We start from the raw sequence: 23,242 nt of genomic DNA on the forward strand, positions 1-23,242 counted from the left end.
CAGGAAAAGTTGCATATGCGCCATCACCAAAAGGGGCGGGTTACCCCATTTTAGAGTTTTAAAGCTAGAAAGAAAATGTCTGTGGCCAGCCTGCGCAAGCGCAGTCCCAATGTGTGTCTGCACAGAGGAAGCCAATGAACTACAGTTACAGTTAAGTGCAACTCTGTTTTCATTTTGTGTTTTTCAATGAAGAATGGAGTAGGACTTCTCATGCTTATGATTCTTTTGGGCATCCTGTTGTTTTGGGGGGGTCGGGATTTCCAAATCAGTAGCTCTCATTAAATTATATATTTTTATACATTTAAAAATTAAAAATTTATATTTTTATAAATTTAAATATTTATTATTTATAGCCTGTCTTTCTCATTGAGACTCAATGTAAAAAGAAAAAAGGTATCAGACATGGTATATCTTAAACAATGCAGAAAAAACAATGTTAATAAATGCATTTCGTTGCAGACGTGCCAAAGCAGCCCGTGTGATTGGTTTACTGGCATCACATACATCTGAACTTAAAGAAAATGTTCCAGTTATAGAGGTAGCATTCCTTGCTAATCTAAGATTTATACAGTCAAGTGAAATGCTTTATAGTACTAATTTAGACATCTGTTTTAAAGTTGAATTGGGTTATGGTGATGGCTAAATATCTAGTATATTTTTAGCTTCTTCCAGGAGTTCAGGGTGGTGTACATGTCTTTCTCTCCCCTTTTTATCCTCAGAAGAACCCTGTGAGTTGAATTAAAGAGTGTCCTCTAGTGACATTATGTCTAAGCAGGGATTTGAACCTGGGTTACCCTAAATCTAATACGTTGTCAATATCATACTGTTAGCAACAACATTGCTTGGCTTCCCCAAAATTCCCTAGGCAAAACAGAAGCGAGTAGTCTTGCATTACCGATCTGTCAGATATTTAAATACTGGATATAGTCTGAGGACTTGCAGCTCTTTAAACCTTCCTTTTATAAAGTCCAAAAAGGAGTAATACATCTTTATAGTGGCACAAAATCAAAAGGAATTTAAATTTCAGGGTTTAGTAATAATTTTTATCTCTATTTTGTGATATTATAATGGAGATTAAAAGTTGAAAAATGGCATAGATTCCCAGGAGAATCTGTATATTTTGGAATGCTCTAGATTTTGTCCTTGGTTAAGCCATCTAAAGTTAATTTTTGAATGTGAATTTATAATGTTTGTCTCATCCTTTGAAGATTGAGAAAAGTGCCAAGATGCAGGGCTGAGCACAAATCTAATACAACTGGGTTTTTTAAGAACATAATTCCTATCATATTAAAGCTTGTGTGGATCAAGTGTTCTAAAAGCTGATTACCAACTGAACAGTAAACGTGAATCAACATGGGTCAAACTCATTTCAGGCAAGAACACAAGATGAAACCAGTGGTCCATCTAGTCCAACATCTTGTTTCATACAGTGGCCAACCATTTCCTCTGAAGGTCCAACAACTGAGCATAGAGGCTGAAGCCTTCCCCTGATGTTGGCTTCTGGCACTGATATTCAGAGGTTTACTGCCTCTGAACATGGAGGTTCCTTTAGGCACCGTGGGTAGTAGACACTGATAGACTTATCTCCAATGAATCTTTCTAATCCCTATTAAAGCTGTCTGTGCTTGTGGCTGTCACTACATCTTCTGGCAGCGAATTCCACATTTTAATCACTCGTTGTGTAAAGAAGTATTTTTTTTTGTCTATCCTGAATCTACTGCCCATCAGCTTCATTGGATGCCCTCTAGTTCTAGTACTTTGGGAGACAAAAGGTTCTATTTGCCAACTCTTTCCACCCTGTGCATAATCTTATAAACCTCTATCATGTCCTCTCTTAGTTGTCTCTTTTATAAACTGAAATGCCCCAAACGCTTCAGCTTTCCTCCCAGGGAACTCCATAATCATCTTGGTTGCCCTCTTCTACATTTTCCCCAGCTTTGTGGTGTCCTTTTTGAGACAGTGACCAAATTGCAAACAGTATTCCAAATGAGGCTGCACCGCAGATCTATAGGGGCCATTATAATATTGTCCGTTTTATGTTCAGTTCCTTTCCTAATAATACCTAACAGAGTTTGCCCTTTTCACCACTGCAGTGCACTGGGTTGACACTTTCATTGAGCTATCCACTATGACCCCAAGATCTTTTCCCCTCTCAGTCTCAGCCAGTTCAGACCCCATTAGACAATACTTGAAGCTGAGATTTTTTTTGTCCCATTATGCATCACATTACACTTACCAACGTCCCCAACGTGATGATGTCATGCAGAGTGACATCATCACATTGGGGATGCACATACGCTTCCCACTTTCCCCCAACCATTTAAAGGGAATGTTCCCTTTAAATGATTGGGGGGAAAGTGGGTGAATTTGCAGCTTGTGGGGCAGGCAGGAATGGTGCCCACTCTTTTCAAGTAGGGCTGTGGATGACTGTTGGGGGTGGGGCTTCCCCCCACCGGCCAGCTGGCCAACGTCTGGGGGGATCCCCAAAAATTGGGGGATCCCCCACCCCTACCTGGGGACTGGCATCCCTAAACAGCACGCTCCTATGGCAGCTATGTACATGTGCAGTCATTTCAAATGTAGGAAGCTCTTGACTCTTTGGGGTCAAAAGAGCATGCACAGCTGCTCTAAACTGAGTTTCTTCTGCAGATGTGTGCAGTTTGGGCTTATCCAAGGATTGCTTCTGTCTTTAAAGAGCTGGGGAAGAGGCACCTCATATATACATCATGATAGAAAGAAATTTGGGTGGTTAGCAGCAAAATGGGAAACCTGTGTCCTCTTTGTCAAAGACTGCCTAGGACCTTAGTTCATGATTACTAGATTATTTAATAGCATCTGGAAGGGTCAATGTACTATTATACAAGCTTCCACCAGAGGTCACTTGGACATAAACATTAAACATCGAGTTTTTAGCTCTACAGGTTCTGGTGGTCTGTAGACTAGGCAGGCTTAAATATTATATACAATACTTAGACTTTTGCTACTCTGATGTGGTAGCTTCCTATCTGTTTACTTTAGAACCAGAGTACGGTTAGAGAGCATGTGATGCTGCAGCCTTGCATGAGGGTTAGGCTAGTGCCTAGTGAAGGGATCCTTTTTGGGAATCCTATATAAGACGCCTTGGATTCTATGATGCAAGATATAAATGCAATAAATCATTGATTGATGAAGATGGTACATTTTTCAAATAATATCGCTGTACTGTATTGCTGAAATGGCTCTTGATAGTATGTAATTTGTCTTGTATTTGAAATTGAATTAGTTTTTAAACAAACATCCAGCTCCAACACTAATTAAAAGCTTGGGTAAAAAGATTTATACGCACTGCTCTGATGCATGGATTTTATACAAAATAATGTGCATTAATGAGGATCAGGCTTGTGGTATCTCCTCAGTCTGCTGGAATGTCCAGTGTGGAATCAGACCCTATTTGCATAGGTACCTGTATCGAAAAAATGGGTGGATGGCTATCATGAGAAGAATCCATAAAAATAGATTCCAGTCATGTGAACTACCCCATAGTTTTCCATAAGAAGAGCCTTCTTGTACACTGAATGTTGTCTGCCGAGTTGACAGTGGGAAAGCGTCTGTGAGCATGAACCTTAAACTTATGCCCCATCTTTTGTAAATACCTACATTGTGGGTTGTGCACAAATGATGATTTATTTTTTATGTTTGTATTCTGCCATTCTGTTAATATGCTTGAAGTGGCTAGTAATAGTTAGAGCAGTATTGGCATGCTTTCAGTGTGTTTAGTTATTTATTTAGAATATTCCTGTGTCACCTTCTCAGAGTCCAGCTTGAGGCAGTTTACAATTAAAAACCACAGTATTTATACACAAACCATTAAACTATTCATGAAACAGAATCAGACCTTTAAAAAGCTGAGAAGATTAAAAAAAACCCTAATTAAAAGCTTGGGTAAAAAGATTTATTTGCTGTTACCAGTTGCTGGTAATAGATAAGTGGTTGCAGCAGGGATACAAAATCTAGTGCTGTATTTGCGTTAATCTGGCTCATGCACACAAACACACATAAAACTGCCTAAAAACTGACTCAGACAGTTCATCTATCAAGGTCAGTCCTGTCTACTCTGACTGGCAGCTCTCCTGGGTTTCAGGCAGAAGTCTTTCACATCAGGTACTACAGAATACTTTGAACTGGAGATGCCAGGGGCTGAATCTGTGACTCTGCCTATGCAAGGGCTCATGGAGGCTTCCTTTCCCCACTCTTTTTGGCTCGCCTGGAGCTGCTTGTGACATGGTCGCCAAGGCTTCCCCCCTCCCACTCTCAGACCCAGTGCGACTTATGGTTTTCACTGTTGCTGGTGGCATGCTCCTGGGCTCCACCACTGCCAGGCCCAGTGAGGCTTTTAGCTTCGCCAGCACCCCTAAATCCAGGATGGTTCCTCTGTACCGCCAATGAATGCTGGAGGTAAGTTCATTCTCTGCACTTGCACAGAAAATGCTACTTTACTTTGGGTGGGAATTACTCCCCCTTGTATGGCTTTTTAAAGATTTAAGATTTTTTTTTGCACACCTAGGGGGTGCCCCAAGTTTGCAGAAAAATCTCTTTACCCTCCATCTGCCCCCTATTTGTGGAAATAAGTATCCACACATAGGGGGCACAGCTGGGAGTTAGATATATAGATAACTGGGTTATACCAAGCAAAAAAGAGGGCAACTCAGGAACACCATCATAGTTTATCTCAGGGCTGGCTAGTTGTAAATTGTGGCAAACGCGGGTGGGCCACTAAATACACATTTTCAGTTGTCACACTTCAAATATAGTCCATTTCATTTTAGATGCAACGCGTGTCCTGAGTAGGAGTGACTATAATTTACTACCTTTGTAGTAATAATTATCAGCAGAGAATTGTTCAGTAGAATTAAGAAAAAACCATAAACTGTGGCAGCTTTAATGAAGTGGCCAGTTTTTTATCCTGTTAGTCACTGCATTCCATAATGTTTTCCACAGCTTTGCAATAAAGATGGGCATTTTCTGGCCAATCAAGTCAAAATTCAAACATGTAAGGTGCAGAAAACCATTTTTTTCATGGGCTGGCTTTTAAGTTTAATTTTCCAGCTGACTGAATTGTACAAAAGCCAGTTCCAGCTTTATCCATATTTGACAAGTATCCATATTTGACAAGCAAGAGAACTGGAGAGCTACTTAATTGATTTGATACTGTGTTTTTTAACGTACAAATACACAGATGAGTATTTCAAAAAGAAGGGCATACTTATGATTTAAGAAGCACACTTATGATTTAAGAAGTTTTATCATTTTCTCTAAATGATGAGGTTTTCCAAAATTTATCAACCACAGTGTTTTTGATTTTTGTCTTTCATTAATATGCATAAGAAGAAATTACAAAAGACTGGTTAAAAGTCTCCAAACAATGTCATATGCTCATTTAACACATCTTCCTAAGTTTTTCTGTATGCATCATAACAATTAACAAAACACCAGAGAAAACTACTGTCTCTGATCTGTTATATACCCATGGAAAACTTCCCTTCAAGGTACACAGAAGGAAAGAACCTTCTTGCTATGACGATCACTTGAGCAGAGAATAAAGAAAGTCATTGTAAGCTACATGTCTGCTTCAGTGAATAACCCATATTTGTTGCAACTGGGGTGTCTTACATAATTGCCAAATCTTTTCACTATGTTACAATTGCTATATTCTTCCTTATAGAAACATACTGTAACCAAAAATCATATAGCTCATATTTCAGATACATGACAAGAGAGACATACAGAAGCATAAAGCTTCAAAGTTCACAAGCATCTCACAATTATACAGGATAGATTTCAAGTTCAGTATGCCTGTGACGGATTGGGTGGCGGGGGTGGACACTCAAATATTTTTGGCAGGAAAAGTACAGTGCCACTGTCCTCATGCTAGGAGCATATATTGATTTTGGGATTAACTGAGGACTTCCTCCTGCACTGCACTTTCCCATCATACCAAGTACAACTGGGAAAGAAACCAGAGAATGTTCATTTCTGTTAATTATTTGTTAGCTTTCATATTCTTTTGTCTCTGTGTCACCTGCCTCCTTAACCCTATGTCAGTTCTTTAGCAGTCGTCAAGGTGGATGGAGAGGTTGTAGTGGGTTTGGGGTGGAGGAAGAGAGAGCCACAATCCAGCCACCTCTTGTGAAGTCCAGGCAGTAGCTCAGGGTAATGAGAATCTGAACCTGCAACATGGCTCAGTTTGCCCTAATTAGAGGCATATGTTTACGTGGAAATACTTGTGCCTCCATCCTTGTGTTTTTTTCTAATTAAAAAGTCCCAAATTCTCTAGACTTCCCTTGCTCGAAAGGTTCCCTTGCTCGAAAAGCCAGTCGAATCCGACTCTAGGGTTGTGGTGCTCATCTCCGTTTCAAAGCCGAAGAGTCAGCGCTGTCCGAAGATGTTTCCGTGGTCATGTGGCCGGCATGACTACACACCAAGGCGCACGGAACGCTGTTACCTTCCCACCAAAGTGGTACCTATTTATCTACTTGCAATGGCTTGCTTTCGAACTGCTAGGTTGGCAGGAGCTGGAACTAGAGACGGGAGCTCACTCCGTCATGCGGCACCCTCGGGTCTCGAACTGCTGAACTACCGACCTTCCACAGCCTGCAGTTCAGCGTTTTAACCACTTGAGCCACCACAGCTCCTCCTTCCCTCATAGGGAAGATTAAAAAAAAAAAAAGAAATTCCACAGCAGGGATTATAATTGAAAATAAAGTGGCCAATATGTTAATGGGGAAATGATAGCAACACAAATCTTTATTGCCAGTCTATGGTGTAGCTTTGTTTGGAGTATTATGTACAATTCTGTTCTCTTCAGCTGAAAAATAATATTTTAGAGATGGAAGAAAATGCCTAAGATGGCAACCAAGGTCATCAAGGAGTTGGAACCCTTTCACTAAAGGAAAGGCAAACTAAAGTTTAGGAAAAGATGACTAAGGAGAAAATGATGGAGCTTTATAAATGTGATACCAACAGTTTGGAAAAACTTTATAAAAATCTTTCATGAAAATGAAATTAAAGGTCACCCAATGAAAACTGACAGGTAATAGATTCGTCTTAGATTAAAGGAGTACTTTTTTGCAAGCACATAATTAATTTAGGGTATTCACTGTCACAAAACATAGTGGTGGCCATGGACTTAATATAGTTTTAAAATTGGATAATAAATTCATTAAAGGTAAGCTCATCAATGACTCTTAGCCATGATAGCTAAATGAGAATAATCAGGTATAAATGCAATGAAATGGATATTACCAGTCCATACATATAGGTAGAGGGTAAACAGTAAATTAGCATACAACATAATGAAGATGTTTAACAGATTTAAGGATCAAACAGGGATAACAAGCTTAGTTTATATGGTTACCATTTGTTTGGGTTTAGTTCCACTGAAGCCCAATGAAAATAAATATGTCAGAATTGGAGACTGATGAGCAGATGTATCCCTAATTGTGGAGTGCTGAGAGTAATTAACTGAGACCCTGCCATTACGCTCCATCTGTTTCCTCTCAAGCATGGAGCAACCTTACAGCATCTTCTTTGAAGTGGGATGATTGGCTGTGTAGAGTTATCTCCCCTGTCCCCAGATCAGAGAAATACATTCCAATCTACCATTCCAAATTACATTACATCCTACTATACATTATATTTAACAAAGCTTGTTATTTCTGTTTGATCCTTGAATCTGTTAAACATCTTCATTATGTTGTATGTTATTTTATTGCTCACCTCTACCTATATGTATGGACTGGTAACTTCCATTTCATTGTATCTGAAGAAGTGTGTGTTCACATGAAAGCTTATACCTTGAATAAAACTCTGTTGGTCTTAAAGGTGCCACTGGACTCAAACTTTGTTCTGCTGCTTCTGACCAACATGGCTACCCAATTGGAGGTATAAATACAGTATACTTCTGAATGCTGGTTTCTGGTAAATGATGGGGAACCCGGCTTTTGCTTCTGGCTTCTTGGAAAGAATGTTGGACGAGATTATCCTGTGGTCTGATCCAGCAGGGCTGATTTTATTAATTAATAAATGATAACTCTTTGGCAGGTTTTTGCTGGGGAAAATGTATTTTGTTTTCCTTCATGTATCTTTGAATTGAGTGATTGACATTCTGTCCCATGATGCACCTTATTCCTGCTAATTTTTTTTTCTCCAGGCTGTCACTCTGTTAACTGAACTGATCAGAGAAAACTTCAGGAATAGTAAACTAAAACAGTGCCTTTTACCAAGCCTTGGAGAATTACTTTATCTTGTGGCCAGCCAGGTAAGACAAACAGAAACAAACGTCTCTATTTACTTATGGGTAAATAAACAAAAAGGTGAGCATCTTAAAAAGTTGTTCTCAGGATTCCTGAATCCTTGGCTGTGGCATTTGCAATATTTCATTAAAAAGGGCGTAAACAAAAAGTGATACTTTTATAGTATTAAGAAAGATGTTAAGGCTGTTATAGGAGCATATTTTTGTTAGCTAAGAGATCTGATGGACAAGCAGCACTAGGGAAGGACATGTTAATCCTTCTCAGCTACCCCATGGGAGGAACTTTATGATTGGATTGTATGTCTCTCTTTTGCTGATTGACCCATGCACCAGCACCGGTGGGACAGAAATTGCCACTGTTGCTGTAGGCAGATGATACGCTTCTGTTATCACTCACTCTGCTTGGGTTACATAAACTATTAAAAGCATTTGTGTGGAATACTGTGTAAAAGGAGGACTAGTCGTTAGAACACAAAAATAAAAAAAAAATGATGGTGTTTGCTAAATCCTATACTTTAAGTGGCACCTTTTGGAAATTGCCATGAACAATTGAGGTCTGAAGCGCGAAGACACCTTGGTTCAGCTGTATCCAGATATTGACAAAAAATTGAAATTCAGGTATCTAGGGATCAGCATTTGTGGAATTTTCCTGAATTTTTATTTAAACATGGACCTTACGGCCACTTCAGACAAGTGGCTAGAGGGAATTATACAGCTTCCGGGGCTTGTGGTAAACAATGCCTACTGTTTAAACCCTCCCTGAACGGGTTCACCAGCATTGATACCGAAAATGGTGGCAGAACTTAAGGATACAAAGTGGCACCTTTTGGAAATTGCAATGAAGAATTGAGGTCTGAAGCTCGAAGATACCTTGGTTCAGCTGTATCCAGATATTCCTTTTGAAATATTAAATGCCAGGAAAAATATGTGCCCAATTGCACAAAAGCTCACAGAGAGGAACAGTAGGTACCATTGGCTTCCACTCGGCCATATATCGGTTACACAGCGAGGACGCATATACACAGCTCATGATTTAACATCTCGTGAGGAGCTTCTGAAGGCGTTGGAATTGGACTCGGGCTAAGAAGCTAAGAATTGGTAACTGGAAGAAGAGGAAGGTACCATAAGACTGTAAAGAACTACATTGGAGGAGATCGAAGCTATAGAGTTACTGTGACGGAATTGGAAAACTGGGACCAGCAGAAAGTAAACACAGAACACTGCTGAGTCCCATGAGAAATGAAATATGTATAGAATATATAGTTATAAGCATAAGGAGATCTAACAAAACATTACTCAAATGGTTATAAGGAAAATAATGGGAAATAGGATTTATAAATAAAGCATTGGTACTGGAGTAATTTTGAGAGGCAGAAATATTTATTCAGGCACGCCAATCTCTATCAGACTCAGTTAATGAGTATTATATACAAATGAGGTAGAAGCAGAACAGAGTTGGCAACTTGTAGTAGACCATTAAAAATGTTGAATTTATTATTTTTTGTTGTAAAAAAGCTTGTTAACTAACTTGTAAGATTTGAATTAATAAAACTTTAATTAAAAAAAAGGAGGGTGGAATAGGGCCTATAGGCCAGAGCAGGCCTGGTCCACCACACTTGCCGTGCATGAGGACCAACTCCTAAGGCACAGAATATCTTATTGAAATGACTGAAAATGCAGATTTCAAAGAAAACCTTCTTAACATGTTCTTTTTAAGGAAAGGGGTGGGATTGAACTTGAGAAAGGCTGTGGAGATGGATAAAGCAGGGGTGAGGTTTGATTGAAGTATGAGGGAAGGAGTGGGGGGGAAAGAAATAATAGTTTTGTTGGAAAAGGAAGGGGAGTAGTCAAAAATGGAACAAAGAAAGTTTTATGACAGTAATAGTGAAATTAGAGAAGATAATGGAGAAAATAATGGAATTCACGCCTTGGAGCTTTCAATGTCTGGGTTTCAGCATGAAGGCTAAGTACTAAATAGGGTGCCATAAATTCTCTGGCTTTAGATGAGAGTGTGACTGTTTTGCTTGAAAGAAGCCCTCTGTTTCTCCTCAGTGTCAAATGGCTGATAAATCCAAAACACCTCCTGAGTCCTCTGCTGCATGTAAATTTGGCTAATTGTGGGGGGTATTAAAATAATTTTGATTTAGTATTTTAGGTTTCTTCCAGATACACTTTTAACTGGTTCCTAATATTTCTTTAGAAGCTGCGGTGGCTCAAGTGGTTAAGATGCTGAACTGCAGGCTGTGGAAAGTCAGTAGTTCAGCAGTTCAAGACCTGAGTTGCCGCATGACGGAGTGAGCTCCCATCTCTAGTTCCAGCTCCTGCCAACCTAGCAGTTCGAAAGCAAGAAATTGCAAGTAGATAAATAGGTACCACTTCGGTGGGAAGGTAACAGTGTTCCGTACGCCACATGACCACGGAAACGTCTTCGGACAGCGCTGGCTCTTCGGCTTTGAAACGGAGATGAGCACCGCAACCCTAGAGTCGGACTCGACTGGCTTTCGAGCAAGGGAACCTTTACCTTTTAAATATTTCTTTATGTGATTTCTCAGAACAGCAAAAGTAATCTATATATGTAGCAGTAGAAAAGAATGTTGTCAGTAGAGTTGCATGTTTGATATTTTGTTCCTGATGAGAAATTCTTTTCTGTAGACATAGTTGGCTTCAGTGTGGAAATAAAAACTAAAGAGATATGTCTCCTTTCCTGGAGATATATCCATATTTTACTATATTAGCTTTCTGTCTAGTTCCTAAGATGGCTAGCTGAGGGCATTAAGCCTGAATAATCAAGCCAGAAGCATGAACATGAGAATTTCAGTAGAAGTTATTCCTGTTATGCTCAGAACTGTTCACCTCTCTAGTTCTGAATTTGTGTCTATAACTGAGAAATCTACAATTTGTATCTATAACTGAGAAAATGCTACAAATATGAAATTAGAAAATATAAAATAAATCGGCTTCTGAATTCAAGACACATACTATTTATGTTTTAGGTTAGATTTTTATTAAGCGAAGAAGCATCCTCACATCAGTTCTATCTCCATTCTTGGTGAACTGGGTAACTCCAGTGATGGTTTGTAGACTGCTATATCTGTTCGTTTTAAACATTTCCATGTTTTACCTTAATGCTTTTTCTTTTCGTTTTTGGTTGTTGAAATGTAAATCCTGTGTGGAATTGGTCAAGCGGTTCTGGTGAGAAAAGGAACTATTGTTTGCTTCTACCCACAAGATCACTACCTTTCAAATGTTACTGATTGTAACACAGGAGTAGCTCCATTGCAATGGCTGCCACTACCAGATTCTGCTATAAATCAAATATTAACACTATATATCATATTTAATTTTAAGTGTGAATAATATGTCCAGTTACTCAAAATAATTCCTGATCACTGGGATTCTACATTTACCGATTTTGTTATATCAGTTGTACCTTATGCCACTTAATGATTCTAGTAACATTCCAGATTCAAAAGTCAACGCAAACATAACAAAATAAGGGGAAGATGCTCTATGATTATGGAGTAGTCACTGAGAGTGTTTTGTGTGATCTTGCTCATGTTGATTTTCCATGTCGATGAATCATTCAAAAGATTTTTGGAGAATCTTGGCGCTTAAGAGGAAGACATTATCCATTAGGTAGCTTTTTGAAGATTCTGCAGTCAAACCTTGTTTGCACAGATAGGAAAGATGGATATAAATTACTCCAAACAATTTTTCTCCTGAAGAGGCAAATCTCCATTTAATACCTTAGATGAAATTACCATCTAACTATTAAAGAAAGCCCTAAATAGTAATCAATTAATTTCAGTGTTGCTGTTTGGTAAAGATATTGCAACCCCTCCCTTTTTAGTCTCAGACTTGGATTGGTTGTTGAATTGTACATTAATTTTGCTGGGAGACTCAGGATAAATTAAAACAAAGTGGTGCTTATTGAAAGCTAGAAAGTAACTTGGAGAATACGTTTTAAGGAAATCAAGTGAGATCTTGTTTTATGGTATTTTTAAAAAAAATTATGGAGAAATTTGATAACACTCATATCTGTAATTTTTCCTTTTCATCTTGTAAAACTCTTAAGAATCTGATTTATTGCCACACTGTAAATGAGGAAAGGATATGCAAGTAATCTGCCTTCAGCCATCTGGCATAGGGCAGGAGAGAAATCTAAAAAATAATAATCTGTAGTGAGATGCTCAGCCATCACTGTATAAAAAAAATGGAGGTGCATTTCAGCCCTGTTCAGTTCGCTGTCCTCAATAATTTTCATTTGAAAAATATGCTGTCCCTTAAAAAAAACCCTGAGAGTACTAATGCTATGTTGTGACTAATATGTACACAGAAGTTACGTTTTTAGCAAAGTCAGTTTAGTACTGGTGTTTAGCGTGGCATCAGAGTCATCATTTCAAAAGCAGTTTATCAATTGTGTATCTTCAAATTCTAATTTTTGCAGGAAAGATTTAACTTAATTTGAGCTATCTGTTTCACTTCTGGTCCATCTATTTCCTTTACAGGAAGGGAAAAAAGAACACCCCAGAGAGAGCTGGGTCCTTCCTTCAGCTGCTTACACTGTACTAATGAGATGCCTTCGGGAAGGGGTAAGGCTCTTTTGTTGTCCTCAATAGACTCTCTCCATTCTAATAACCCTTTAGGCATTGTGTGAGGATTGTAGCCTGGAGCAGTGCAGTGCTTTATCAACCAAGGATTGCTCCTGAATTTAAATAATCATAAGACCATGACCCACCAAAGAACAAAGGGCAAAAAATAAAGTGATTCTTTCTATATGCTCAGCATTTATAAATTATCTGATTTTGATTTTAGAAATAAAATTTGCTTGGTTAATGTATTATTCAGGTTACAGAATTCTTAAAGGAGTGTACTGACAACTAATACAATTCCTGTCATAGCATGCATTTGTAAAATTCTCCTTTTTTTGTAATCATTAGTTGCCATCTCATGAGGATCTTATATTTAGGGGGCTTTGAAGTAATAAATAGGGTTTTTTTGGTGTGTTTATTTTTCTTCTTGCTGTCTTTATGTTTCTTTCTTATGGCAATGATTTCCTTTATTCAGAAGCCAGCCATGTGAATTTCTTGTTTAATAAAATAGCAGAGAGTGAATTAGCGCCACATAGAAGGATGAATTTACTATTTACCTGAGGCCAGTTTGACTTCATTGATGCCTAAGGCAAAGCTGAAGGCTGAAAGCATTTCTTACAAGTTGGGAGGGGGTGAATATCAAGCAAACACTTTTATTTTTTTATTTTTATGCATTACCCATTTTTAATAAATGAAAAATAATTTTAAATAGAGAATTCTTTGAATGATGCTCAGAACAGAAGGCAAAAATAGAATCCCCACATCTTGGGGGTTTTTTGTGTTCTTATACAAATAACTCTTATAAATTCAGTCTTTTTTTATGGAGAATGGGTTGGGTTGCATGCCCCCCACCAGTTTACTACACTAGAGGTTCATAATACTCAAAGATTGCCCATCTCCACCCTGACCATAGCAGCTTTTATGGCATTAAAAGGGAATTAAACAAAGTCTTGGAATGATCAACCTGTAGGTTTTCCAGCAGCATCTTGCTGGCCACTATGGAAGGATGGTGATTTTAATGAACACTTGGTGTTTACCAGGAGCGCTGCTCTTTCTGATGTTGAGTGAGCAGGTGGAGGACCAAAAGCAGCCACCATCAGGCACTGCTGAATGGTGGTGGTTACTTTTCCTCACGGCCACCCATCCATCAGTGACAGGCTTGTAATCAGCAATTGGTTTGGGGACTTCAACCAGCAATGAATGCCCTTAGATGCCTGGTCATGCAAATCACTAATGTTCAGATGGAGTTCTGCTGTGTGTGTAGGTGATCTACCAGCAAGATGGATGTGTGACTGCCTGTTGATTTTCTTCTTCCTGTCTCCACCTCCTCAAATGATGCACGTAGGCAGTAAATTATGCATACCCATATTAGCCTGAAGAACATGAATGTTCTAAAGCATTTCCTGCACTATTTGATTTCTTCCTATCCAGAGTAACAAGTAGCCTGATCCTATACAGGTCTTTACTGACTGAAAGGAAAACTTGCCAACATTAGCATCCTTTTATTTTGCATGATTGGATTGAATATCCACTGAAACTGCAGGTGGTCAGCATCTCCTAAATTTTACTGGTTTGGGGAAAAGCTGGAATTCAGTTAGAAAACACAATGACTTTTCCATCCTGTTCATTGGAACGGTTTATGAGAAGCACAAAGAGGGACTAGAGCTTTGTACTCATTTCTTATGAACACAGCTCATAGACTCATGATATGGCAAAACAGAGTTCTTCAGCATAAGAGACCAAATATTAGTTTAGTTTAGTCTTCCCTTCCAGAAAGGTAATTAAGCAGAAAATGGTGCAGTCTTTCTGCTTTATAGACTCTCTTTGATAATAGATCCCAAAGGGGCTAAAGACAGCCCATCTCAGGTGGCAGCAAATTGAATTAGTCTGACAGCCTCATTGAGTTTATGGAACATTGTGACAATCCATGACCCTTTTCCAGCCAAGATGCTACGATTGTCTGGCACAGGTCATACTTCATCTCATTATTGGATGCCACATGCAAACTAAAGAAACCCTTAAGGGACACATTTTCTGTAGATAGGCAAAATCACTGCTGTATGTTCCTCAGATTGTTACTGTTTGTAATAATTGATATCTGTTTGATTTTGTTAGCATGTGTTTTAATTTAATATGCAAATTTTAACCTATATTGGGATCGTGATAAGTGCTTCTATTATTCCTGTGTAATAAGAAACTCAGATCATTAATCCTTTAAATAGTAACATATTTTAGATCATTTTCTATTTAGAATTATGATTTGTTATGGATGTGCAGATATGTCAAAATAAAAACATGAATTTGAAATGAAATCTATATTTGTTTATACTACTTTGCTATAACAAACACTTGTGTAGTGATTTTAAAGCCATTTAATTGTCACTTGTTTGTGGTGATTGTTTCACAATGCTATACATAAAAAATGTTAGACAAGCACAGTTTGGGTGTTAATTCTACAGTCCAAATGTAGTGCTACATGAGTATAAAATCAGTGTGAGATAAATATTTGAAGTGTTTGTCCAATTGAAATTAATTTAAAGATAATTTAATGTTAAGAAATTAAATGCACAATTTATGTATAATATCTTAATATGTGACAACCACTTAAAGTCACCAAAAGAGGGTCTATAGATAAAGTAGGGTGTGTGTGTATAATAATTATGCCATCTTCTTTAGAAGTTGATTGGTGCTCATAGTTCTTATGATTATACAAATAACTGCCAGGTATTTGAAGGGCATTGATATTTAGATAAAGTGTTATTAAGGAGGCTGTGGTCATATGTACTGTCCTCAAGTTTAAAAAAACTTTGTTACTTAAGGTTTTGTTTGGCCTTTCTTATGAGTGGAAGTAATATTTTATAATGAATTTGAGAGGGTAAAATCCATTTACTTGGTTTTCTATTTCTAACTAATACTTTTCTCTGTGAAGCAGTGGATTGAAATGAGCAATCTTTTTTTGGATAAAACTTATTAGTACACCTCTTGTTAAATAAAATAGAAGGAAAACACCTGTAATTATTGGCTATAACCTTCAATATTAACCTGCTTGGAGACAGAATCCATAAAAGAGGGGAGGTTGCAATGCTTTGCTGTCAAGTGCTTAGTTCTTGTGGCCCTTTCTTACATGCCCAGGGAAATGCTGATCACCACTTTGGGGTCAGGAAGCAGTTTTTCTGGCTGGAGATACTGGAGGTTTTTTGTCATCTTCTGGTCATGGAACAGTGGTTACTGGGGATGGAGGGGAGGTATTTGTGAATTTCCTTCATTGTGCAGGGGGTTGAACTAGATGACCCTGGAGGGTCCCTTCCAACTCTATGATTCTGAGTAGAAAAGATGTGTTAAACTAGTGGTTGAAAGGGACAGTCTTCCATGGCTATGCCCTGGGACAAGTTTGTTGATTCCGTGGCTTCAAAGAATCCAGTAGAAATGCAAATGGATAAGGCCATCTGGAAGCTTTTGGCCACTTGCAGACATAGGTTGATTTCTGGAAGATCCTATTCTTTTTCTGGTTCCCAAGAACAGGAAAACATGAATGAAAGGTCTTGACTGCAAGAACAAAACTGAGGTCTGTGTTCCCTGTATTGCAAATAGCCATATGGTCTTGTGGCTAGAGAACTAGACTGATGGGAAAGACCTGGTGAGTTCAAACTCCATTTTAGCCATGAAACTTGCTAGATTATGTTGAACAGTCACTGTCTCTTAGCCTAATTTACGTGGGTTCTGAGGATAACACAGATGGGGGGTGAATCGCATATACTCAGCCTTGACTCCATTAGAGAGGGATAACCATTTGATAGAATGGAGGGGAGAGGAGCATGAGGTGTTACATTGACAAAAGATTTTATACTCAGTAGTGGTAGCTATTTCTCAAAACGATGGTAGTTGAAGAATTGATTTGAATTAGTCCATGTGATAAAAGAGAAATAATCCATAATTATTCATAATTGTGGGGAAAATCATGGCATGAGGATATTATTCTGTAATATTTTTTAGTCCATGTATTTTCCCTCTTTCTAGGAAGAACGTGTTGTGAATCACATGGCTGCAAAAATAGTTGAAAATGTCTGCTCCACTCTTTCTTGCCATGCTCAGGGATTTATTACTGGAGAAATTGGACCAGTATTGTGGTATCTTTTTAAACATTCAACCATAGATTCTTTAAGGATAACTGCTATTTCGGTAAGCAAATTTTGTTCATAAAAAATAAAGTTCATTTTGTACCTAATTTTCATGTCTTTGTGTATTTTAAAAGTTTTGTGAACTGGAATGAGTATAGAATTCCAAATATATTTGAAAGGTTTTTAACTCTTTGTTGAAGTCTATATAGTGCCTATATTTTTGCAGAGCAATATGTTATGTGTTTGTGTTAAGTTTCGTCAAGTTGCTTCTGACTTATGTGTAGTGGTTAAGTGGTGCAGACTCTAATCTGGGAGAACCGGGTTTGATTCCCCACTCCTCCACTTGCACCTGCTGATGTGACCTTGTGTCAGTCACAAGCTCTGGCACAGCTGTCCTTGAAAAAGAGCAATTTGTGTCAGCGTTCTCTCAGCCCCACCCACCTAACAGGGTGTCTGTTGTGGGGAGGGGAAGGGAAAGGAGTTTGTAAGCCGCTCTGAGATTCCAAGTGAAGGGCAGGGTATTGGACTAATCACATTAGTGTCTTTGGAATGGGTCTGAATGGTTATTTAGAGTACTACACTGTTAATATAAGAATGTTTTGAATTTTTGGGTACAGTGTTGCAGTTTTTGACTGTGTTATTATATGTACCAGCGGGAGCTTGGCAACCCTAATTAATGACTTAAGAATGAAATTGAGAGATGAATTCTTAAAAAATAAAATCTCCATATGTCCTTAAGATAATTCCTCTTCTGTCTTGGACAACGAACAATGCTATCTAAGCAGAGTTATACCCTTTTTAGGTGGAACTCAGTGGGCAGAGAAGGGTATAACTGTGCTTATGATGGCACTGTAACTGCTGAGAACCTGAGCATGTGTTCCAAAAGAGAGTATCTTAAAATCAGTTATACCAAAACTAAAAATTGTGCTTTTGAGGGTAAACAGTTGCCTCTTTATAATACAGAAATTTCAAGTCAGTTAAACACATGAATTAATTGAAATAGTTTGGGATTTACTTCCATAACAATGTTGTATATGGCAGTGGATTGTAGTTTTTAGTAAACTTCCCTACAAAGATAATGTATTGAGAAAGCCAAAGCTGAGGATCCACCCCTTTATTTATCAAAGGGTCTGCTATATATTAAGCCTTTTTGGAGCTCACTTCTGAAAAAATGCTTTACTTAGACTTCCATTCACAAGCCAGCTACTTATAAATAAAAAAGCCAAAATTACTTTACTACTTTAAATTACTTTATAGAGAGACTTACATTCACAATTATTTCATGGTTTATTTATGACCAGCACAAACCTGTTTATTTGATAGGGTGTGTGGTCCCCTCACACAGTATACTAAAATGATATAGAATAGGAGTGTCTAACGTATGGCCCAAGGGCTGGAACTGGCTAGGGTTGCCAACTATACTTACCCCTCGCGGTGGGGGAGCCTCTCCTTGGTCCGGGAGATGTCTGGGAGTGCGTGTGCGCGAAGCGCGCGCGCGCCGGCAGCACGCCACCAGAAGTGACGTGCGACGTTGCTGACGTTGGGGGTGTGGCTATATATATTATATATTAAGCGTTTTTGGAGCTCTCTTCTGAAAAAAATGCTATTTACTTAGACTTCCATTTACAAGCCAGCTACTTATAAATAAAAATGCCAAAGTTATTTTATTACTTTATTACTTTAAATTACTTTATAGAGAGACTTATTTTCACAATTAATTCATGGTTTATTTATGGCCAGCACAAACCTGTTTATTTGATAGTTTGTATGGTGCCCTCACACAGTATACTAAAATGGGAAATGCAAGAGGGGTGAGAACTGGGGGTAGGGGGAGAACCAGACTTTTGTGGATTCCCCAGTGAATCAATTGCTTTCACTACTAGGAATCAATTGCTTAAGTGTCCTTTATAAAATTTATATCTCCAGTACTTGACATTACATTTTATGGCACATATTGCCTGGCCCAACAAACTGACACTTATGTCAGATCTGGCCCTTGTAACAAATGAGTTTGACACCTCTGATATAGAAGTTTTTAATTCTCAGTAGTGATGATTGTCGCAGAGTGCGCTATACTGCAATTGAAGACATAAACTGCAGTTAACATTCAAGTCAGCACACAATGTACAGTACATTCACAGTTATATACATATGATGACCAATCATATCACTGCTGAGTCACTCTGATTAGACATCAGCTTTGTACCAGTCAGAACTGGTTTGTTCTAGTCTCCTGGACTGTCAGTTACTTTGACATCTGTCATTCTAAATTGGCATGATCTATTTACATTGTTACCCATGCTTCACACATGCTGAATACTTACATATTCCAACAATGATGTCCAAATGTAGGCACCTTCAGTGAGGTTTGTTTCTTTTCCAGTAACTGAATCTTAACTTCTATTCAACCCTTGGGCTTTTCCTCATGGTTTTTTTTTTTGGTTGGTTGGTTCTGATCCCATAGGGCTTCAGTTTATTCCAATTTCTGCATCCATTTTTATTCCTTTAGTTTTCACTTGTCTTTTTTATTGTTTCCCCCCCGGTTCTTTTGAGACCACCTTTACACTGATGTTTTCTAGAAGCCAGTTTTGAGGTGGCCTTTTTCCTTGATATGTTTCTGTCTGTTTTCTTTGTCCCGCCCACTACCATCCAACTGTCATGGTCAAACCACTGCTCCCCCCCAAGATAAATGATTTCATTTTCTCTCTCTTTTTTAACAGCCCTAAAATATTGATATATTTCTGGAGCATTGTAATAATAGGCTTGGGAAGTTCTCTGAATTCCCAGCTTTCATTTTAGGGAAAAGGTAAGTCTCTAATACCTTCCCTCACAGAGGTATAAGGAATAAGGCATTTTTCTACAAGGGAGAAGTTAGAGACTTTTAAAAATGAAAGATGGGAATTCATAGACTCTCCTAAGTCTATTATTACAATGCTCCAGTGATATAGGAATACTTAGTGCCTTTAAAAAACAGGGGGTGCTGTGACGCCAGTGATAACACCAGTGATTATGATGACACCCTTCCTTGAAAATCTTTGTAATTGAAGACATAAACTGACCCCACAATTCAGAGGGCGGGCAGACATGTGGAAGAACCATTCCCAAACTGATTCCAATGCATGTGGATCGACTGCCAAGAAAATCAGGAGTAAGTTGAGTGTGCAGAAAAGCCCGGGGTTAAGAACTGCATTGGTAAAGAAGCCAGCCTCCATGAGGGTGCCTGCATCTGAATATCAGTAACTGGAATTAAGGACTGGTCTTCAGTTTTGGTGTTCCAGTTGCGAGGAGAGCATGTGAATATGGCAATTAACCAGGATTATGCCCATCCCCATCACAGCTTTATGATATCTGAACTTAGCCAGCGTAGGTCAATATGCATATTTTCAGTTGCAAGGAGAGCATGTGAATATGGCAGTTAACCAGGATTATGCCCATCACAGCTTTATAATATCTGACCTTAGCCAGCGTAGGTCAATATGCATATTTTGCTAGTTCAGTTTAAAGAATGTGTACAAAATGTTGGTGTTCCTTGTGCATTGTTTATTGCAAACGACCTCTTGTGGTATTTATTTATTGGCACTTTCTGATTTTGTTTTTTTTTTCTTTTTGAAAATGAACTGCATTTTAGTTCGCTCTTTGGTGGTTGTTTTATGTTTCCAATTTGCATTTTGGAATTACAAAACGACAATGTGAATATTTAATTTTATTTAATCAATTATAAGGCAAGTATCAGGAGAATGCATAGCGAAATACTTTACTTTTAATGTGATAGGAAAGTTGAGTACATGTTTATGAATCAAGCTTAATATGCCATACGCTGAATGGAAACCTTCTAATGAGCTGTTGTCAACTTCTGTATTTAATGTGTTCATGTATAATATGGATTCTCCTTACAGGAATTCTTTCTTACTATTATGCATACATAATCAGCTTTTCCTTGGTAATCAGTATTTTCTTCAGTACTATATATTATACATAACCAGTTTGTCCTTAGTACTATATTAGCACATAATACTTTTGCTACCCTACTGTGGCTCTTTGACCGATTACAAAGTATTTTGAAAAATTCCTCAGTTTTGGTCAGCTTTTGTAACCGGCATTGTACATCTTTAGAGTAACATTTTACATCAAAAGAAGAACGCTGGAATTGTAATTCATTTTTAAAATCACTAATAAAAGTATAATTCCCCAACCATATCTAGTGTTAAGGAAAGACTTTTTATGCTGGAAGTATCCACTCTGCAGCCTGCAGGTTGCATAGTAAATATCGCTGCCCTGTGCAGTCTTAAATGCCATGGGTGATAAACCAGAACTGTGTCACAACATTTTCTGTTTGCTTTGGAGTGGAACCTGCTTCAGGTATGTGTCACAGACATACTTTCTGGAGAGACCGAATCTTTCATCATCTTGCTAGTGTCAAAAATCAGAAATAGTTCTCTTACATTTCACAGTCAGAACAGGTTCATGCTTACAGACTTTGTTTCTAAGAAGATTTGTCTCTAAATAACTAGAACAGATGTGATCTCATTAGTCACAAAATGTTTTGTTATAGTTCTAGAACAATGCAAACATAAATTCACTAAAATGTGAGCTAATTCTGCCTTGCAGAGGAGTATAAAGATTTAAGAGCTCACAAAAAGTTGGTCATCCTTATATACCTTTTATGTTACTGAACTGGGAAATTGTTAGTAACACCAAGTGAGCGAATATTTGCATTTGACTACTTTTATTGTTTTATTTCATTGTGTTAGTGTTTGAACTATACCATGTTCAATATATACACTTTAAGCTAAAGTAGGAGTCCCAAATAATATTGGCAACTTCCTTTCAGATATTGGAGCTCCTCTTGATCTCTCCCCTGCCCAACCTGGAAACCCTCCACATCCCCTGTCATGGGTCTATGTTAGATGACTATATCTCCACAATTATCACTCTGCCATTCTATTTATTTAACAAATTATGTTACTAAAATTGATACAGAGGGTTTTTTTTGGTGGGGGGGTTAACTGCATCGAGGATCTTCATGTTACCAAGGGTCAGTTAATACGTTTGTTAGAATTGAATGGTCAAGTTTGTGGCTGCAAGTTGTGGGATGGGGGTTGTACATAGAAAAATATAATTCTAGGAAGAAAGGCAATCCATGTTACATTTCTGATACCAATTATGTTGGGGGTTTTCTGGGTTTTTCTTGATTGATAATTAGGCAGCACTGAGCCATCATGATAAATTGTGGGTTGTGGGACTTGTGGCTGCAATAGTTCCTTTCATGCCTCTTTGCCTTGTGTGGGATGGGGGTCTCCTGGCATCTGCAAAGTGGGGGTCACTGGGTTGTGGTACTAGCAGCTCTACTCCTTTTGCAAAAGTTTCCAGCTCATAGTGATAATGGCTCCTACCCCTCTTCATGCCCATCTGTCCTGGATTGTGGCACTAGCACACACACCCCACAGACTTTGCAAACTCACAGTGTTGGTGGCTTCTGCCTGTTTCTTGCAAAACTGCCCTGAGGTCAGGATGGCACTGGTGGAGGGTGACCCCTAGGCCATCTGCCCAATGGGACTGGTCATTAAGGCCACCAGTTCACCCCCCTAATCATGGTGAACAAATGGGATTTTTCCTACTTTGAGGTTGAAGAGTTGAAGAGTGCTTCTAATGTCTTGGCCCCGTCCTTCAGGTTGAAGAGTGCTTCTAATGTCTTGGCCCCACTGGTGGACCTCCTGATGGCACCTGGTATTTTTGGCCACTGTGTGACAGAGTGTTGGACTACATGGGCCTTTGGCCTGATCCAACATTGGCGTCTCTTATGTTCTTAAGAGTGGCTTGTATACATGGATATATACAAATGTTAACATTCTGAATAATATTTAGTAAATATTTAATAAGTAACAACCTTATCTGATCAGAGTGCTTTGTTTTATATTATCTAGGCACTATGCAAAATTACTCGTCACTCACCTAGTGCTTTCCAGAGTGTGATTGAAAAAGTGGGATTAACAGCTGTGATAAATTCACTGGCAACTGGAATATGTAAAGTTCAACAGTATATGATGACTATGTTCTCTTCTATGTTGTCTTGCGGGATCCATTTGCAGAGACTGGTTCAAGAAAAGGTTTGATTTAAATTTGATATTCCTTATTATGTTACAGATAGTAGTTACTTTATAGTTTATGATTTGAATAGCAGTTTAAACACTGAAATATCTCACTAGAGCGCAATATTATATTATTTTAATATTAATTAGCTT

The 23,242-nt window shown here is 38.3% G+C and overlaps 1 protein-coding gene across 1 annotated transcript in view; it reads left to right on the forward strand.

Annotated features, from left to right (window-relative positions):
• Positions 1-23,242, forward strand: part of ULK4 (unc-51 like kinase 4) — a gene marked incomplete at its 3' end in the record, with an annotated part of 93,047 nt that overhangs the window by 27,652 nt on the left and 42,153 nt on the right. Inside the window, exons 16-20 of the mRNA XM_015410461.1 lie at positions 460-538; positions 8,189-8,296; positions 12,799-12,882; positions 16,900-17,061; positions 22,925-23,107. Coding sequence (XP_015265947.1) covers positions 460-538; positions 8,189-8,296; positions 12,799-12,882; positions 16,900-17,061; positions 22,925-23,107 — 616 coding nt within the window. The remainder of the gene's footprint in view (positions 1-459; positions 539-8,188; positions 8,297-12,798; positions 12,883-16,899; positions 17,062-22,924; positions 23,108-23,242) is intronic.

This window comes from Gekko japonicus, unplaced genomic scaffold, assembly GCF_001447785.1.
Source record: "Gekko japonicus isolate JY-2015 unplaced genomic scaffold, Gekko_japonicus_V1.1 scaffold2102, whole genome shotgun sequence".
Taxonomy (NCBI): domain Eukaryota; kingdom Metazoa; phylum Chordata; class Lepidosauria; order Squamata; family Gekkonidae; genus Gekko; species Gekko japonicus.